This window comes from Aythya ferina (assembly GCF_964211825.1).
Source record: "Aythya ferina genome assembly, chromosome: 2".
Taxonomy (NCBI): Eukaryota; Metazoa; Chordata; class Aves; order Anseriformes; family Anatidae; genus Aythya; species Aythya ferina.
The window spans coordinates 115,821,757-115,841,587 of record NC_140297.1 but is presented as its reverse complement, the minus strand read 5'-3'; the positions used below and the strand labels follow the sequence as shown (position 1 = coordinate 115,841,587).

General features: G+C 34.4%; 1 protein-coding gene across 1 annotated transcript in view; it reads right to left on the bottom strand.

Annotated features, from left to right (window-relative positions):
- The window catches only part of CCDC178 (coiled-coil domain containing 178), a gene marked incomplete at its 5' end in the record, with an annotated part of 178,331 nt that overhangs the window by 142,148 nt on the left and 16,352 nt on the right, over nucleotides 1–19,831 (bottom strand). Inside the window, 5 exons of the mRNA XM_084510917.1 lie at nucleotides 3,701–3,837; nucleotides 3,973–4,068; nucleotides 10,354–10,507; nucleotides 15,881–16,023; nucleotides 17,853–18,073. Coding sequence (XP_084367043.1) covers nucleotides 3,701–3,837; nucleotides 3,973–4,068; nucleotides 10,354–10,507; nucleotides 15,881–16,023; nucleotides 17,853–18,073 — 751 coding nt within the window. The remainder of the gene's footprint in view (nucleotides 1–3,700; nucleotides 3,838–3,972; nucleotides 4,069–10,353; nucleotides 10,508–15,880; nucleotides 16,024–17,852; nucleotides 18,074–19,831) is intronic.

The window sequence follows — 19,831 nt, the reverse complement described above, 5'->3', positions numbered from 1 at the left end:
TGAAGATCTCCAAGGAGGGAGATTCCACAGCCTCTCTGGGCCACCTGTGCCAGTACTCAGTTACCCACACAGTCAAAAAGTGTTTCCGTATATTCAGAGGGAACCTCCTGTGTTTTCATTTTTGCGCATGGCCTCATGTCCAGGCACTGGTCACCCCTGAAAAGAGTTCTTTGCACCTTTACATGCTCTTTACATGCTCTTTACTCTTTACATGTTCTTTGCACCTTCCCATCGCTTATTTATATACCTTAAAAAGATCCACCACGGACCTTCTCTTCTTCAGGCTGAACAGCTCCAGCTCTCAGACCTTCCTCATAGGAGAGGTTCTCCAGTGCCTTCCTCATCTTTGTGGCCGTACATTGGTCTCTCCCCAGTATGTCCAGGTCTTTCTTGTACTGGGGGGCCCAGAACTAGACTGAGCACACCAGGTGTGGCCTCACCAGCACTGAGCTTTGGGGATTGATGACCTCCCTCAACCAGCTGGCAACACTCCTAATGCAGCTCAGGATGCCATTAGCCTTCTTCATGGCTTGGGCATACTGGCTTCCACCTTAGTTTGACTAAGATAAAAACTACTTAGATGTTCCCTTCTCTAAGATTATACAGAACAGTTAAAGTGAGGTAAGGCAAGCACATATCACCCCCCCCCCTCTTTCTTTTCCTTATTGAAAACATAAAGGTTGAATATTGAATACTGGAATGCACAAAGAAGCAACACAAAGAAATTATGAGAATGACAAAGAAGATAGGAGACATTGTTGGTTCATGTTGGTTCATGGGTGACCCCCAGCATGTTCTGGTGCCTGGGGTTGTTCCTCCCAATGTGCAGAATTATCAGCTTCCCCTTGAACTTCATGATGTTCCTGTCAGACCATTTCTGCAGACTATCTACATCCCTTTAGATAGCAGCACAACCCTCTGGTGTGTCTGCTACTTCTCTCAGTTTTGTATCATCTGGAGTCTTGCTGACAGTAAACTCTGCCCCATCATCCAGCTCACTAACGAAGATGTTAAGCAGGACTGGACCCAGTACTGACCCCTGAGCTACACTGCTCATTACTGGCATCCAGCTAGACTTCATGCTACTGATCACCATCCTCTGTGCCTGGCTATTTGACCAGTTTTCAGTTCACCTCACAGTCTGTCCACCCAGCCCTTACATCAACAGCTTTTATATGGGGGTATTATGGGAGGCAGTGCCAAGAGCCTTACTGACGTCTAAGAAGACTATAACCATAGCTCTCCACTCATCTACCAGGTTGGTAATTTCATCATAGTTTATCATGTTCATCAAACATGACTTCCCTTTGGTGAATATAGCCTGACTACTCCTGATGCTCTGGAGGTATATAAGAGACATGTAGACATAGCATTAAGGGTTTAATGATAGGACATGGTGGACATGGTAGGTCTGGTTGATGTTTGAACTTGTTGTTCTTGAAGATTTTTTTGAACCTAAATGATTCTATGATTCTGTGATGTTCCTGTCTTTGTGAAATGTGCCTGGAAAGTGGTTTCCAGTATTAGCTGCTCCATCACCTTCCCAAGGACCTAGGTAAAGCTATTAGTGAACACATCAGAAATGGCTTAAAGGGTGTCCCCATCAAGTTCATGAGCAACAAGTTTAATCTTCTCTATGAAACAAGATCCTTACTAACCTTAACACCTTCCCTAATTTCTTCAGGAATTCTATAGCAATTTCATAAAATGGAGCAATTCTACCCTAATGCAAAAGAACATACAGAAATCACAATATACTCAGAAAGGAATGTGAAAAACAAAGCACAATTATATTGAGAATGTTTGTGGGAGGCTACAAAATGCTCAGACCATCACACTAATGATCTGATATGCAAAATATTTCCAATATAATGCAAGAGATTAATAGAAAATGAGAGAATTTAAAGGTTTCTGAGAATAAACATCTTATTTCCTCCATGATACTTAATGGCAAAACAACCAAGAGAACTATAGTTATTTATAGCCTTTAGTTAAAACACACCTTATTTAGCCAAGAACTCCAAAAAGATAAAAGATTTTCAATTTCTGTATTACCCAGACAAAAATCCATACTAACAACATTATTCCTTTCTGTTTTGCTTGTATTCAGTAGAATAAGGGGAATGTAATTTATCTGAAATTTTAGTATGGATTAGCAACTCCTTTTTCTCTAGGAATTAATACTTCTCATGTGAGGTTACTGGTCATGAAAGTAGGATTGAGAATAGGCAAGGGTTCTATAATAAAGTATCTCAGAAAATCCTTTTAAGAGTTAACTAATCATAGGAAAGCAATATACAGAGATCAGGGATTGTGTTAGGCTGACTAAGAATCCTGTTCTTCCACTAAAGCAAGATATATTTTAAAACTGTTGTGTTTTTTTTTTTTCCTAGTGAATTAACACTTTTCTGTAAAAAATATTTAAAATTGAATAAGCTTCCTCTCATTGGTTTCTAGGACTAAACTAAATAGCTGTCTAGAAAGGTATTTCCCCTTCAGAATGTCTTCAGCTCATCCATTGAAAAAATAAAGAGACTGAGTTCCTGGAGAGCTTCATTACTAGGTACTTGTTATATTGACTGTCTGGGTCTGTGATCCAAACTTTAGCATGCATTTTTTGAATTCCTGAACGTGTGGAAGGACACAATAATCATGACACACTCACAACAATACTAATTATATATGAAAAAGATAATGCTTAAAAAAAGATTAAATGCAGTTGAAACTAACAAATTTGTAAAGGTAAATAACCAACTTTTAATTCTAAAATGTTCTTAGTAGTAGTTCTGTGAATATCAGAACTCTACTGAAGCTTGGTTTCATACCCATTTGAGACCTATGGCTGTTTTGCTTGATTGTGTAAGGTGTGAGCTCCAACTTGGGAGCATTAGTAGGGGCAGGAACATACCTCCTTCTCTTTTTCATCTTTGTGTTTATACCCTCCCTCCCCTCTTTCCTACATCTCTTGTATAGAATTGCTGGGGTCTAGTAAGGAATGTTTTCATGCTGACAGTATGTCTATTGAACTCAGTTATTGATTTTTAAAAAACTTGTGAGAATACAATTATTTTCAATATTTTTTCTTTTCAGTTGACTTTGCTGATCCAAAAGATCACAAGATCGGGAGGATATATAGCAATGTGTCAAATACCTAAAAACAGCATACACCTGATGTCCAGATGAAGAAGGAACTGAAAATTGGTTTTATTTTCTGTTATGTTATTAATGCACTGAGAATATTAAGCACAATATAGTTTAAAGTACAGATATTTGGAATCAATAAACTGAAGAGCTAAAAAAATATGTGCATAATGTCTAACAAGAACTCGAAGAAAGTAGAGAAATGTAGTATTTCGGATTCTATTTTATAAAGATCATAAATAAAAATAAAATCCATACAAGCTTTGCCAAAATGTTTTTAAGACTGAGTTTTTTTCTAACAAAGAGAATTCAGAATCTTCCTTGTTTCATTTTAATTGTCAAACTATGTACATACTCTTTGGCAGAATTTTAGCTTTTTTTCTTTCAAGTCAAGGTCAAAAAATCTCAATGATAAATTTCTGCCTGAAGAGACTTGAAATTACTGAAATATTAATTATAGACAGACTTAAAATAAAAGCAAGGTTCTGTTTTATAGGCATGTTTTCAGTGAAAAAATAATGCTTGTTTCCTATGTTAATGTTTATATTGTTAGTATTACCTATCTCTGAATTCTTGCAAAAGCTCTTCATTTTCTCCCTCAAGTCCTTCATTTTCATATTTCAAAGCATCCAGTGCTTCATCAATTTTGAGAAGCTTTTGCTTTATATTCTGTAGTTCACTTTCTCTGGTGGATTTCTAAGGATCATTAAAACATTAAGACACCTTTAACATTAGTCAAAATAAGTCAAGCCAACACAGAAAATGAAAGTATGCAAACAAAAATGCAAACATTTTTGTTTCAGTTACATAAAAAAAAAATAAAGAACTTACTAATTCTTCCATAGCTTTAACCATTTCAGAAGATGTATCTGATATTTTTATGCTCTCATCAGTTTGGGCAGCTATTCTGTTATTCATGTCTTGTACCTAGAATATATTTTAAACAATTAAGTAATTAATAATACAAACATCTCCTACATTTCTTTGTAAAATTTGAACAATATATCTTACATTAAAATTTAAAAGGAAGGCTATTAAAGAGTAACTGGAGGTATTTCATGCTCTTTTATACGCATATTCCAATTGTTATGTATCCAAGCAGAATCTTTGGACTTCACGGTATCAGTAAGAACACACTCACAGCCTGCAAATTCATACATGACATATGGTGTGCAATTGAACAAAATACCTTTAATTCCTCTCAGCTTCAAGATTTTCCTTAATATCCTGAAATATCTATCAAATTAACACAGAGATTAATACAGAGATTCAATGATGGACCAACCAATGGAACTAAAGCAAAATGAGGATGTTAGGGAAGCAAGCATCTACAGGATAAGGAAAACATTTAAAGTGGATTTAAGTAGGTAAAGGCATACCTGCTCACACTGAGCTTAATGAACTGTGCTTTCTTCCCCTCTCGTTCCTCTGCAGAGACTGAAATAACAGAGCTATCCTGACAGAGCCTACCTATACAATCTCTATAGAGATATGGGTCTAACTGGCATATGATAAACTAGAAGCTGGTATATAATCAACAGGATGAAATTAAATCCAAACAAATACAAAATGCTACACTCAGGAAGTATGTGACAGAAAAATTCAGAACAGAAAATAATGGTAGAAAGACCAGTTTTACAAGAGAGACAGTTGCAAATGTTCATTATTAAATACAAAATAATCATATAATTTTCTAGGTCAAAAAAATCTATTTAATATTTATGGAAATCAATAAAAACTACTTTATTAAAGCCTGAGGTGTAGAAAGTCCTCAACTGAAGTAGTACGTATATTTCAGGGCTCCATAATTTAAGATATAAATATACTGTGAAAGTCCACAGAGAAAGAAAAATGGTTAGGGATTAGAAAACATGGTATATTTCGAAAGACTGAAAAGAAGCACATTTAGCAATCTAGAAAAAGCAGATAAAAAAAAAGTGTCTTTCAATATGTAAAATATTCTAAAAAATATACAGAAATCAACTATATTTCAAGGCACTGGGGGAACAAAAAGAGAAACTGGTTACATTTATAGGGGAAAAAGAAACAGATTATGAGCAAAATTTCCCAATTTTTAAATTGCTAGTACATAGAACGATTTAGAAATGTTTTTCCCCTTTTCGTATGTTTTTAGAGCAAATATTTTGACAAGAATGACAATAAATATTACCACACTGTGCAAGGTATATGGTGTGACTATTTTCAGGATAGTCTCTTGAAATCCCTTCTAACACAACACTTTTAGTACTTTCCAAAATAAAGCAGTATTTTTAATACACAGCATAATAAAAACATAAACAAAACAAACAAACAAACAAACAAAAACTTATAATGACCTCCATCTCCTAAATTTATTCATTTTCCATTTGTCTGTCATTTAAGCAGGTTAGGCAGTTTGCAAAAACAAAGGCAAGTCTGTAAGCTTCTCACAAATTAAAAGCAGAAATCTAGAAAGACCCGACTAGGGAAATCTGTGAAGGATGACCATGAGAGTAACATGCTTAACTGCAGTCTCCGGAGCATAACACAGAACAGTTGCTTGATCTTTTATGTGCTATGTGGCTTTCCAAAGGAGATCTAAGGTATAAAGGTATATGTTGTCAATTCAGACAACAAACACAGACTTATAAAACCACTATATGGAAAGCTCACTGTGCATTTGAGCATTATGAATACTGTTCAGTTGTTACATCTCTTTTTCATCACATAACTGCCTCTTAGTTTTCTATCACTATGTGTGAAATATGGTGTTAAATCCAGTTATGGAGTTAAATCCAGCTGGTGATTAGTGGTGTTGGGGCCCACCCTCTTTAATGTCTTTACTGATGATTTGGACAAGGGAACTGAGTGCACCCTCAGTGAGTTTGCAGATGACACCAAGCTGGGGGGAAGTGTCAATCTGCCAGAGGGTAGGAAGGCTCTGCAGAGGGACCTGGACGGGATGGATTGATGGGCAGAGGCCAATGGGATGAGGTTCAACATGGCTAAGTGACAGGTCCTGCACTTTAGTCACAACAACCCCATGCAATGCTACAGGCTTGGGGGAGGGTGGCTCAAAAGCTGTGCAGAGGAAAAGGATCTGGGGCTGCTGATTGATGCTCACCTGAACATGAGCCAGCAGTGTGCCCAGGTGGCCAAGAAGGCCAACAGCATCCTGGCTTGTATCAGGAATAGTGCAGCTAGCAGGACCTTTACTCTGCTCTGGTGAGGCCGCACCTCGAGTACAATGTTCAGTTTTGGGCTGCTCAGTACAAGAAAGACATCGAGGCCCTCGAGCGTGTTTACTAGCTATGAAGCTAGTAAAGGGTCTAAGAGAACAAGTCTTGTGAGGAGTGGCTGAGGTAACCAGGGTTGTTTAGTCCGGAGGAGGCTCAGGGGAGACCTCATTGCTCTCTGGAACTACCTGAAAGGAAGGTGTGGGAAGCTGGGGGTCAGCCTCTTCTCACAGGTAACTAGTGATAAGACTACAGGGAATGGCCTTAAGTTGCACCAGGGGAGGTTTAGGTTGGAAATTAGGAGACATTTCTTCTCAGAAAGAGCAGTTAGGCATTGGAACAGGTTGCCCAGGGAAGTGGTGGAGTCACCAGCATCCCTGGAGGTGTTTAAGGAGAAGGTAGATGAGGTACTTAGGGACATGGTTTAGCGGGCAATATTGGTGGCATGTGGATGGCTGAACTAGATGATGATCTTAGAAGTCTTTTCCAACCTTAATGGTTCTATTATATCTGTCCTCTTTTAAACTATATTATGAAGTATTATTACAGAATCAGTTTTTCTTAATTCCTTCTCCATTTTTCATCATACTCCAGATAAAAAGATAGGAAATTCTAACTAAAACCTCTCCTTGATAGTTGTTTACTTTCAACTATTTTGATGTAGATTTACTGCTCCACATAGCAAAGAACTTGAAAACTTAATTTACACTTTTTTTTTTTTTTTTTTTTTTTTTTTTTTTTTTTTTTAATCTTTGTAAGAAGACCAGACAGTGTTAACATTCTTGGAAACAGAAGTAAAGATCTGGAATAACTGTATATGTAACTTGACTATTAAAGTCATTAAATCTTTGCTCTTCATATAGGCAATAGTTTATCTCTTTTTCACACTTTTCAAGCAGGTCCAAAAAAAGCTGTTGAATTACAGCTACTTTGCAGTTCTTCACAATAAGATATAGTGTATATAATGACTTAGAATAAGGCAACAAAGTCTTTGAGATGTAAGATCAGACTGAACAAATTTATTTTGTCTAGAGTAGGGATGGCAGAGCAGAGACATTACAAATCTTCAGGCATATGCAATATGGTCATAGCAACAAAGGGAATAATCTACTATTTGTACCTGATGTAGCAAGGAAAAAAAAAAAAAAAAAAGTAGTAGACCAAATATTACCAAAGCAAATTAGAACAAAGTGCTTCTTTTAACTGTTAATAGCATCTGTATCCTGCTTATGAGGGATTTACAATGTCCTTCAGAATTTTTAAGGGCAGAAGACCAACTCGAAGGGGACTCAGATACAAATCCCTTGGTCCTTTACTCCAAATAATTTGTTGTAGATTGAGTAACACCTTCAGATGAAGTCTTAAGACTTCTTAAGCTTTTTACCATCAAATTATGCCTTTGCACAGGTGCAACAAAGATATGAGCCACATAGATACTAACTACAACCAAGTAATACTTAGTATCTGATACTTTTCTACATGTATCACTTCCTTTGTTTCTCAAGAAGTATCTCAGGATAAACCTTTCTTTTTTGAAAACATTTCTAGAAAATCCCTGTACAGATCATTAAAAGTAGGTTTGCAAATAAATCAGCATCCAAAATTTCCTAAGTCTAATTTTCTATATACACCTACCTCATAACTTTCTGTTTGTTTGTTTGTTTTTTGTTATACAGAGCATTATAAGGAAGTGGGTATGAAGATACTATATTTATATAACTAATTTGTTAATGGGCTGTTTTCTGCCTCAACCATTTCTACTATATTATTCAATGCCCAATCTCTTTCTGCTGCTAGTGGAAACGGAAGAGCATTAATTTTGCTGCATTACTGTATTAGGAGGGCATTGATTCCCCTCAGTGCTTGGAAAAATATTTCGATGGCAGGCTACCAAATGAATGCATCTTAAGTCTCCACCAAGTTTCAGATTCCAAATCCTCTTCCATTAGTTAAAAAAAAAAATGTTGTTGAATTGCTGGACACCAATGAAAGTGAAAGAATAATGGAGATGTAGGTAAATGTGAGATTAATTTTATGAGGAGGCTTGTTTCTCATCTTTGAAGAGCTATGCCCATACAGATAGAGAAAGGTGGTTTTGATGCATACAGATGCCTGTCTTATCACAAACCTCAGCAATATGGAAAAAAATAATACTCAGATTTATCCTTATACTGCTAAAAGTTGTAACATTTACTAAGCAATAAACCACTCCTATTAGATCATGTCAAATAAATAATAATAATAATATAAAAAAAAAAAAAGCATTAATCAAGACAAGGGAAAAAAGACAGAAAATATAACATCATTAATTATGTCTTCAGACTTGTTTCTTGATAATAAAATAATGATGTATGTGACAGTTAGCACATTGCAATTTAGATCCAAATCAAACACCACTTAATTTGCTAAAAATAATCACAATATTTTCTCATTACTCCCAAAATAATTCCATTCTCCCACAAATATTTCCCTGATGATCAGAAGAATGACTTTGAGCCTTCTGAAAATCCTCAATTACTTTTAAAGGTTTACTAGCTTGTAAAGGTTTAGCCATATTTTTGAATGAAACTGACAATAACAGCTCAACTGTATGCTAAGCCTAATTCTCATCTTCAGCATAAACTAATCAAACCAGAAGTGGTCACCAAAAGGAACAGTTCCATGCTCCACCTTATCCCTGTTGCACGTTTTACCTTCTCCCTTGTTTCGGTTTTAATACCCAATTGGTATCCACAGAAATGTATCAGACCAGGAAAAAAAAAAAAAAAAAAAAAAAAAAAAAAAGAGATGGAAAAGAAATCCAGGGTGGAGGGGAAAGGTTTACTAATAAGTACTGGTTCAATTTGAGAAAAGCATTTTTCTACATATCAGTAGCAATTGCTAGTGCCAGTAACAGTAAGTAAACTGTAATACACAGTTGAGTGTTGGAAAAAAAGGAAAGAACATATCTAGCAAAGGCTGTCTAATATGCCTGTATATCTCTACCTTTTTTGGTCATGCTAAGCAGTTTCAGTCTCTTGGGGAATGCAGGAAACACTCCACTTAGATTCTGGACCTCACAATCTAGATGCACAAATTATATTAGTATTGGGCAGGCACAAGAGAATGAATTTCACAGAATCACAGGATGTTTGAGGTAGGAAGAGACCTCTGGAGGTCATTTAGTCGAACATCTCAGCCCAAGATGGGCCACCTAGAGCAGGATGCCCAGGACCATGGCCAAACAGTGTTTGAATGTCTCCAGTGAGGGACACTCCAAATATTTATTTTTAGAGTTGTTGTTATTTTACTGTTATTTTATTTATACATATACATGTATGTACGTGTACACATAGGTATAAAAAATGACAAGTTCTGTTGTGTGCATATAAATCCTGTTTTAGGCACCTGAGCATTGCTTTGGGCCTGATTCGTCCTTTTCTCTAATGGTCCCACACATGGAGCTGTAAATTAATTGAAAACTCCTAGTCAAGCATCATAAGGATCTCCAGTTCATGTTTCAAACTGCTGTGTACAGCAATACAAGACTAAAAAAGGGATGCCCAACAAATATAAGATAAAACAGGAATTTTAAGTAAAAGAAACTATCACTCTGCATGATGTAGAAAAAGGTATGATATGCCAACTCAGGACAAAAAATCTACTAATTCAATAGGACAATCGTGTTGTACTGCTAAATACACACTTCCAGATGACTTAAGAAGATAAGCAATATTAGGCAGATATGCATACAACAACTAAAAATACACAGGTCACTCAAAGCAACATAAGATGACTACATTTTTCTTAAAAAAATGCTGAAAACTGATAACAAAACACAAGAATTAATAAGAGAGTTTTATACAATTCTACCACTTTTTATTTTTAAATCAATACTTGTATATTTACTTTTACAGAGGACCGTAACTCTTAAACACACAAAAATATTCAGGCATTCATGTACTTTTCAATAAAAGATACTCATTTACTTGCTTGTTTATAAATATTCAAGACTCACTTTGCTGTTCCAACATTTTGCATCTTCCTGGATTTCTGCTTTTTGCTTCACTAACTCCTCAAGGTGTTTTTCATCCTTTATAATCTTCTCCTCTGTTTCTTTTAACTTCATACAGTATTCGGTCCAAATAAATTCAGAATGCTTTAACTCATTCCTAATAGAAATACACAGAAAGTGAATCCATCTATTTGGAAATTTTCCAAGGTAGTCCCTCTCTATAAAGGAAAATGTAAAGCAGATCTGAATTAGTAAAGATTTATTTTGATTCTCTACTACGTTTCTTGAACAGGTATGCATGAGAGAATTTCAAAATATCTACCCTGGCAGGTTCACACAATTTCAGTCAGAAATCAAAACTAATCAGGCTACCAGTTCACTTGTACTTGAAACCGTTTGCCAACACTGAAACTTCTAATTACCTCTAAACAGGTATCAGTGTAGTTGAGCAAAAGACTTTCCATCATACCTCAACATATTTATTAAACAAAATGGGAGTCAATTTCTTTTTCTACTAGAGACTAAATATAATTTAGAGTTATTTTCACTTAATCATATTACTTCACTGTCATTTTGTGGACAATTGTCATTTTTGAAGAATTTTTTTTTCTGTAACAAGTATTGTAACCAGTATCTTTGGTGCCACCATGCAAGTAAAATGCCAGTTCTTCATGCAAAAAGGAACTTGCATACCGTAAACAAGGTCAAAGGAGGGGATAAAGACCTTAATTTAGCTCTGAATAGCAGATTTCTCAGCACACACTGCATTTATCACAAGGAAAGGTACTCATAATTATAGAAAGAGGTAGTAGTAACTACAACAATAGTCAGGACAACACTCCCAGGAGACACTGTTAGGCCTCTTTATAGGCTGTGCGCAGGTCTTTTGCTACAGCTGTGTAAGAGAATGGATTTGGTGAAAGGCAAAAGAAATAGAGGGATGTCAGGTTAAAATTTTACAATGATTGCTGATGTTTTTCCACTATTTTTGTTTCAGCAGGTAGAAAAGAGTCTCTCCCATGCTCCCCAGAGAACTAACTCAGCCAATAACATGATTAAAGCAAGCACACCTTAAATGGCAAAATAAATCCACCACAGCAGAACTAAGGCCAACAGTAGCTGTATTTTACAAACATCTACTGCATTACAACCCCACAAAAAACCTTGAACAAGTGTTGCATACCTAAACATAGTAAAAATAAATAAATAAATAAATAAAACAGTATGACAAAAAGACTTCAGTCAGTAATTCAAGAGCCATTCCTACAAGATTACTTGATAGACACTTCCTTTATTTGCTTCCAAGGTATCTATCCAGTGATAAAGACTTACTCTGCAAAATCACATTCCAAAGGTCACAGAAAATATATATCATGAGCACGAAACCAACAATTCAAACACATCTACTCTCTCAGGTCCCACCAGTCATGATAGACATATAAATGACACTTGGAATTATTCTGATAACAGACATTTAACAGACATAGACTGTAATTTTCTTCTCATACTGCCTATCAGCCACAACTTTTCTGAGTACAATCCCATGGAAAAATACACTATTATCAGCCACAGTGAATATGTGCAAAAATAACAGACTGTGCTGTGTGATGTATCCCAGCCTCAGTATTTCAAGTTTCATCATTCTTCATTCTCTCACTTATGGTATTGAACATAAAGAAAAAGGCACCAACTGAAGAGCAGTCTTTCAAGACTACGCCATCAGAAGTTTGTCTTTCTCACACCTATACTATTCTAATCCTCCTTAGGCAGCAACTGAAGGGTCTGCTTCTTCTGGAATGTAAGCCATTCTTTAATTAATTCTGGCTTTCTGGTTTTAATTACAAGTCTAGCAAATGGATGGGAAAAAATACAGTAGACAAAAAATTAATTTCCTCAGTGAAGGGTAGAAAAAAATATTCTTGACTTTTTCTTGTGAATGCTGATATTCCTAAAATCACTGCTATCACAAACAGGACAGGTTGTAAGATGCACAACAGTCTTCATCATTGCCATGTTTTACAAATACAAAATCCCTTAACTAGGTGAAACAGAAAACATACATGGTGTATTTCTAACAACATGATGAAGTTGAGGTATTAGTTACCTATTGCCATTACCATAGGGATTTCACTTCATTATGATTGTTTCAAATGGACAGAGATTTTTTTTTTTCTGTAAAGCAATGTTAATGCTCCTCAGAACAAAGGCTTGTGACAAGAAAACTGAAAAGTGACAATTCACCAGTAACTACCTGATGATCGATGATCTAGACTAACACCACAATTTCTTTCCATTAACATGAAACAAACTCAAAGTCTTGATTTCCACGAAGAGTACCAAAACAAAACTTGAAAACTGCCCACACTGTCCTAAAACTACTAAATAAGCCAGCAGCTGTGATGCAGTGAGAGAATTCCAAAGAGAACTGAACAAAGTCCTGCATAAAAGTCTATTAAAGATTAAAGTAGTTCTAACACAAGCTACAGAATTCTAATACTGATGAAAAAAATGCAGAAGTAAAATTAAATGATCGATTTTCATTAAAAGAATAGGTCAATAACATGGTATCTCAACATCCCACATCTGCTGCTTTGGTATATTTACTAATGATCTGAAAGGGTAAGGTGTAGTGAAAGTAAAAGTCTGCATGTAACATGATTTAGGATAGGCAGGGCCAAAAGAGCTATGAAGCTTAAGAAAAAAAATCAAGATAAACTAAACTGGGGAGAACAACAGCATGTAGCATTTAGTGTCTGTACTCAAAAGAAGTATAAGACTGGAGAGGCTGAACAATCGTTACACCTCAAAATTCTAAATTAATTATTTCAAATTAAGAAAGACATGCACACATTTCCATAAACACTCTGAAGCTCTCCTCAACATTTAACAAATATAAAGAAGCTAAGGGATTAGATTAGGAAATGGGATGAAAACATTAGAATAAAAAATGAAAGCAAGACATCCCTGTTAAAGTCATTGGTATGGCTTCATTTGGAATACTGTTTGCATTAGCTTTTAACCCATTTCTGAAAAGCATATCACAGAAATGAAAGACTCAGAAGACACCCTGGAGAGGTCTGAAATCACACTGAAAATAGAGAAAGTTTCTTTAGAAAAGAGATAGGAAGAAGGAACAAAACAAAAATCCAAAGTAATGGAGGATATATATATATATACATACATGTATATATATATATAAAAATATATGATGGAAAGTGAAGTCAAATATTTGTAGCATTGTTTGCTCTGATATTGTATAATAAAATCATGTTCGGCAGTGGATCCCTATAACCACTGCTAACAATTCTTGCCAGCAGCTGGTAACTTAGACAAGAACATTGACAGAACATTAAATAGGCAAGTGAAACACTAAAAAGATTTGCAGTGAATCTGAATACATAGTAATAAATCACACTATATTTTTAGTAATACCTCTTACCCAGGATCTGACTTTTCCCATAATCAATATGAGGTTGCAATGAACTTTACCAGTTGCAGAATGAGGGCCAATGCTGCCAGATTTCTCTCAACTGGAACCCACGGAGAAGCTAATAAGCATGTGATCAGAACATCTCTCTATATTTAAGCTAAAATTAAATTCCAAATACTGTGAAGACATTGCAAAGCTTGCATTCACAGCCTCATACCCATCAAAAATAAGTATTGACTCCTACCCTTCACACACTTCTTCCTTTGTACACACGTAGTGATTTTTAACTGGAGAATCACATGATGATTTCCAGAAGTTACGCCAGTTTTGACGGGTATTGATATTACAGAAATCTTGTCTCAGGATTTGTATATTAAAATAATTGGGATTTAGCTATATTTCTGAATATGATTTTAATTTTCATATATTCTTTCCAGATTTTCTATTATTCTTGCAATTCTAGATTGCAATACACTAGATTGCAATCTAGATTGATTCTAGATTGCAAAAACTAGACTTTGGAATGAAAAACATTAAGCTTTAGTTAATTAAACATAAAAATATGTGAATCCCTTTATTCTGATCAGAAATAACATTTTATTAGCATAAAATAATAATATAAAGGTGAAAAGAATGTAGTGTCAAAATTATCCTGAACTCAAGTAAAGTAAGAGCTTTACTGTGAGAAATTCATAGTAAAGGTCAGAATCAAAAAAGAAAAGAAAAGAAAAAAAAAAACGCTGACAAAAGAAGCAAGTGAGACAAAGAGACTTATTCTAGCATTGAATAGCTAAACTATTAATCTTAAAGAAAAATACATTTTTATCCTACTCTGACTAGACCTTACTGATTTCACACAGTTTATATCTCATTACAAGTACACAAACACTTTGTGAGTGTTACAATTGGAATTTCTTGAGTAGCAATGTCATTCTGGGAAATACATGTGACTTGGGATTCCTTCTGCTCCTATATTGAAGTATAAACATATGACAGGAAGAGCTATGATCTTTCTTTGATTCTGATGTAGTTCAGGAAAATGACCGGGAGATACACAGTGATACGGTATATCTCTAAAAGAAACAGAATGATTGCATCTAAATAACCTTTCTTTCTCAGAATGTGTCAGTAAGGCCTCTGTTCCAGCTGACTGCCAAGCTCAGATTTCCCTGAATAGCAGACATCAAAAACACCAGTCATATTAGGCAACTTAATGACTTCCTGAGGTTGATCTCTTCCCCAAAATACACTGTGAGACTGCTCTGTTTTGCAAAAGTTGGTGTTTCAGGTGCAGGCTTAAAGACTTGCAAAATTCTAAGGCAGGCAATAAGTACTCCTTTTACAGGCCCGACAGAGGCATTTCAAGTTCCTGAACACCAATTATTTTTTGAAATTAAATTGCTGAAATGTTAGAATGGACCATATTCTTGGTCCTGACTCTTAAGTGATTAAAAGAACCAACCAGCAACCAGCAGCGGGTGTCCCTATAGTTCTACTTGATAAATCAGGGGTTAGTAATCTGACCAGAGGTGAGAGTGAAGAGACTGCAACATACGTCATTTTACAGAAGCTACCTTGCAAACCAATTAAATTATATTAACGTTGTTTGTTTGTGGGATTAAAAAAAAAAAAAAAAAAAAAAAAAAAAGATAATGTATTTTGATAAGGTAAAAAGTACTTCTTGTCTAGAATTGTTTTATTTAACATGCAAATTCAAAATTAGCTATGGTACTATGACACTTCAGTAAGCGATGCTGTTCAATGCAAGTAATTTGTGTAGTCAATAAGAATTATAGCAAAAAAATCCTGTGAAAGGGAATAAAAATTCATAATTAATTAAAATAAGGCAAAAATATATACTTCAGGAGCTTCATGGAACCTTACATTTGTGTATATTTGTGGACACCATCCCTTCCCTATTTTGCTAATATAAACTAAGACAAAGCAAACACATATTTTATGTTTGATTCTATTAACTTTAATTTTACAAAAATAAAAATTTAAAATGTTTTCTACATGCAAACTCTCTATAGTTTCATTGTTACTACTAAAAACTAACACAAGCATGTAACACGATTTGACTATTTGAATAGCTCTTACTTGTATTGACTTAGTAGCATCCCAGAATATTTAATTTTCTCATACAAAGATTTTATCTTCTTTTTCCCTTCTTCATCAATTCTCTTCATTGTCTTTTGGATTTCCATGAGCTCAGAATGAACATCGCTATATATTTTTGATGCCTAAGCAACAAAATTAAGTAAGTTTTCCGAAAGATGTTATATAAAAATCCTATATAATATTTAAAAAAATCTAGATTTGTCTGATTCTTTGCAATCTTAAAACTGAAGTTTGAATTTGAAGCAGTATTTTGTGATGCCATAACAATGAATTTTGCATGGTCTGCAAAGACAACAGAATGTGTATTGTAAAACTTCATGACATCAAGAAGTGTTATCAAGAGGCCTTTCGCTCTGTAGCAAAATTTACAAGTTATTGTGAAAAGGTGGCTACTTCCATGGGAAGATAGTGACCTCTGGAGCAGAAAGAAAGAAAGAAAGCTGAAAGAAGCTATAGAAGTTTCACTGCCAGAATCATTAGTTAAGTATATCCTAGAGGATGTACAAGCCCTGCAGTCACCTGTGTAAAAGAGGGGCTTGAGACAATGCAGACAATGAACAACTTTTTCACTAGTATAAACAGCAGTGCTCCTATCAACTTTGAGCTATGCACAAGCCTATTGTCTCGGCTTTTGAAAATATTACAAATGTCAAAAAATGACATGATATAAAATCTTTATTACAATCTAGCACTTACCTGCTCAAACTAGTTATCTGGATTTTAAAAACTAGAGCTTCAAAAGTAAATTTTTTTTTTAAATTGCAGTGAAAATTCAGTATTAAGCAATTAGTATTTTGTATTAGTATTTAGTATTAATATTTAGTATTAAGCAATAGCAATTAGTATTTTGAAAATGTATCAGTATATATCAGCTAGTATTTTGAAAATATATCAATATATCAGAACTACCAGCCATTTTAAATGTCAGAATGATGTGTAAGTTTTGGTGTACAGATTTTTTTTTCCAAAATATAGAAATAAGGAATTTTCAAGCTGTAATTCTCACACTGTCTCATGATCATGTCCTGCTGATATTTAACAAAGAAAAAGGAAATGAATCAGAAGGACTTTATAACAATTATCATATTATTTATATGATGTAATATGCAATTAACTCTTTTTAATTTTAGAAGCATATTTACATGCTTTTTGACTCCTCAAAATGTGAATTAAAGAAATAATAATTTAGATCACGAATTTTTATTAAGAATCACCCACAAGCATAATACATTTTTAATGTAAATATAGAATCTTGAAATAGATTCATCTCTAGGTTTGCAAATAAAGCAACAATTAAACATATATCAAAAGTAATTAGTATTAAAATCTAAACTTGAGTTAACACAGTATCTCTCATTTTCAGACACCAATTTTAAACTACCTACAACATTGCTAAACTTTGATTATTCAGTCTGAAATTAAGTTAATTTGGCATTTATTGTCAACAAATAAGATATGGTTATCAATATTGTTATCAATAAATACTGCCAATAAATAAATTAGGGAAAAAAAAAAAAAAAGACAACAGCACTTGAAAAGAATTAAATTTTAGTTTGTTTTACAACTTCTAACACCTATACATTCTGGAAAAAAAAAAAAAAATTAACCTCTGACTGTGAGAAACCTGAAAAGAATTTATGCAGACATCAGATATATGACATTTATCTTTCTTTCAAAAAAAATCCACATGGAATCAACTTACAAAGTTAGAATTACATTACACGTATGCTTGTGAAGCATTTAAAGGCCAACAGCATTATCCTCCCTGGATTCTGTTTGCACTGAGTACCTGTATGTAATGGCCTGTATGTACAGGCACACAATTCTCAGCCTTTGTGTACAAAATTTACAACAGACTAGTAATGCCAAAATACTGCTGTTCTCTAAAAGGATATACACTTATCTAGTGGAAAGGTCCTAATAGAAATGTCTTTGCATGATTTGTATTCACCTTTTCATAAGCTAGTAATACATCCTTCACAGCTTCACCTTCCAGATTTAGCTTTTCTTCCAGCAGAGGGCTGTGTTTCTTCATGAAGTCTATATCCTCCTGAATCTTTCTGTTGACTGTTTCTATCTTAAGTATTTGGGTTTCTACCTGTCGCAGCTGACAGCTTTTACAATCAAAATGCCATCGTAGCTCCAAGGTGTCTTGAGCACACATTTCATATTCTGTTAAAAAGATAATTAGCATAACAAAATGTGTATCTGAGGGAAACCATGAATACTTAGTGAGATTAGGAAATATGTTGTTATAACAACAAGTACAAGACTTGCAAAATTTTGCTGTAAAATACTTTAAAGGCCAACAGAGGACATCGCTTACAAAAGACATCACCAAATACTGCGTTAACAGTAGAACTGTTTAGAAACTCATACTTAATAATTTAACTACATCATTCAAGCAAATTGTCAAAGTGAGAGGTGTTTTTGTGTTTATGAAGGAAACTAAAACACCTGGCATCAACTTATATCCTGAGGGAGATATTACCACACAAAAACAGCTGTACAGAACTTCTCTGTCACCAACAATGGACATACATTGATGCAGAAGAACAGGACGAGTATATATCCTAGATAACCTTAATATGCCAACTGTTTTCAGTTCAGGGACACTTCCTGAATTAAGGTGGCTTCAGAAAAGCTAGACTAAAGATACACATTTGAAGCCATCAGATAGATCATGTTCATGTTGCCACACAGAATTGTGTCAGTCTTAATTCACTTCATTGCATTTACTTTTCCTACTCCGGCATAAATTTCCTAAGGGTCCTTACAAGAAAATTTGTAACTAGATCCTTGGTTGCTGAATGACAGCATATATTTTATCTTGCTCAGAAAAAAAGGCTTATTACAGACTGTGTCATAACAGTCCTGCAGCAGTTCATGTTCTACACAGAGAAAAAGTATTGGCATGAATCTAAGGAAAATAAAGTAAGATATTCAGATAAGAAAAAATATATATATTCAGAAAATATCTCAGAAGGAGTAAACAGCTCCAAATCTGAGAGAGAGCATACATTTCACTGAGAAAAACAGCTTGCAAGCTCTGAGAAGTAGCTGTGGAATATCCAGTGTAATCCCTTAACATTGGATAAAATTTGCTGTGTTAACAAGACATAAATCACAAATTTAGAAATTTATTATTTCATTGCCACTAAAAGTTAAAGGGACTTTGTATGAATAAGTGTTTTTTCTGTGTCATACAAAGTGATGCCTGACAGTAAGATGAATAAAATGTGTATTACACTGGATTTTTGTTATATTTCAGAGAAGGTCAGTTCTGAAGATGGGTTATGTCACTGCAATTAGTTGAATGTGTTACAGTACAAAAAGGCAGCAGGAGCTAGCAATAATGGAAATCAAAGGAAGTCTGAAGAAATAACAGGATTCTGTGCCTACTCTGAATGGGTCATGCAAACTCTTAATTAAGAATCTCCTGGGTTTGTAATACTTAGATTAGGGATAATTATAACATCCCTGAGGGTCTTTTCCCTTTATCGTCAATGCTGTTTTAACATAATTTTTGTCTTATAGATAATAGTGTGAAATATTAGAATCCTGAAAATGACAAATTTACTCCAAGGACAAAACATCGTACTACCATAGTCTACTCATAAATCAAGGGGGAGAGTTGGTTAATCTTCACAAACTTCATGCTGTTTTGTGCTTTTTTGTTTGTTTTAATAGATATGGTGTATCATTATATATATGAACATAATGAACATATATATTATCATAATGAACACAATGTGTTCAGTATATTCTACTATTCCAAACTTTTGATTTTTTTTTTATATTTACAGATAATGTTAAACAGCAAAGTAAGAGTAATAGATCTGTAGAGTATCACACACATATACATATATATGTATATATATATATACTGCTTTTTGCATCACTGCAATTGACTTGTAACATCTCTGCAGT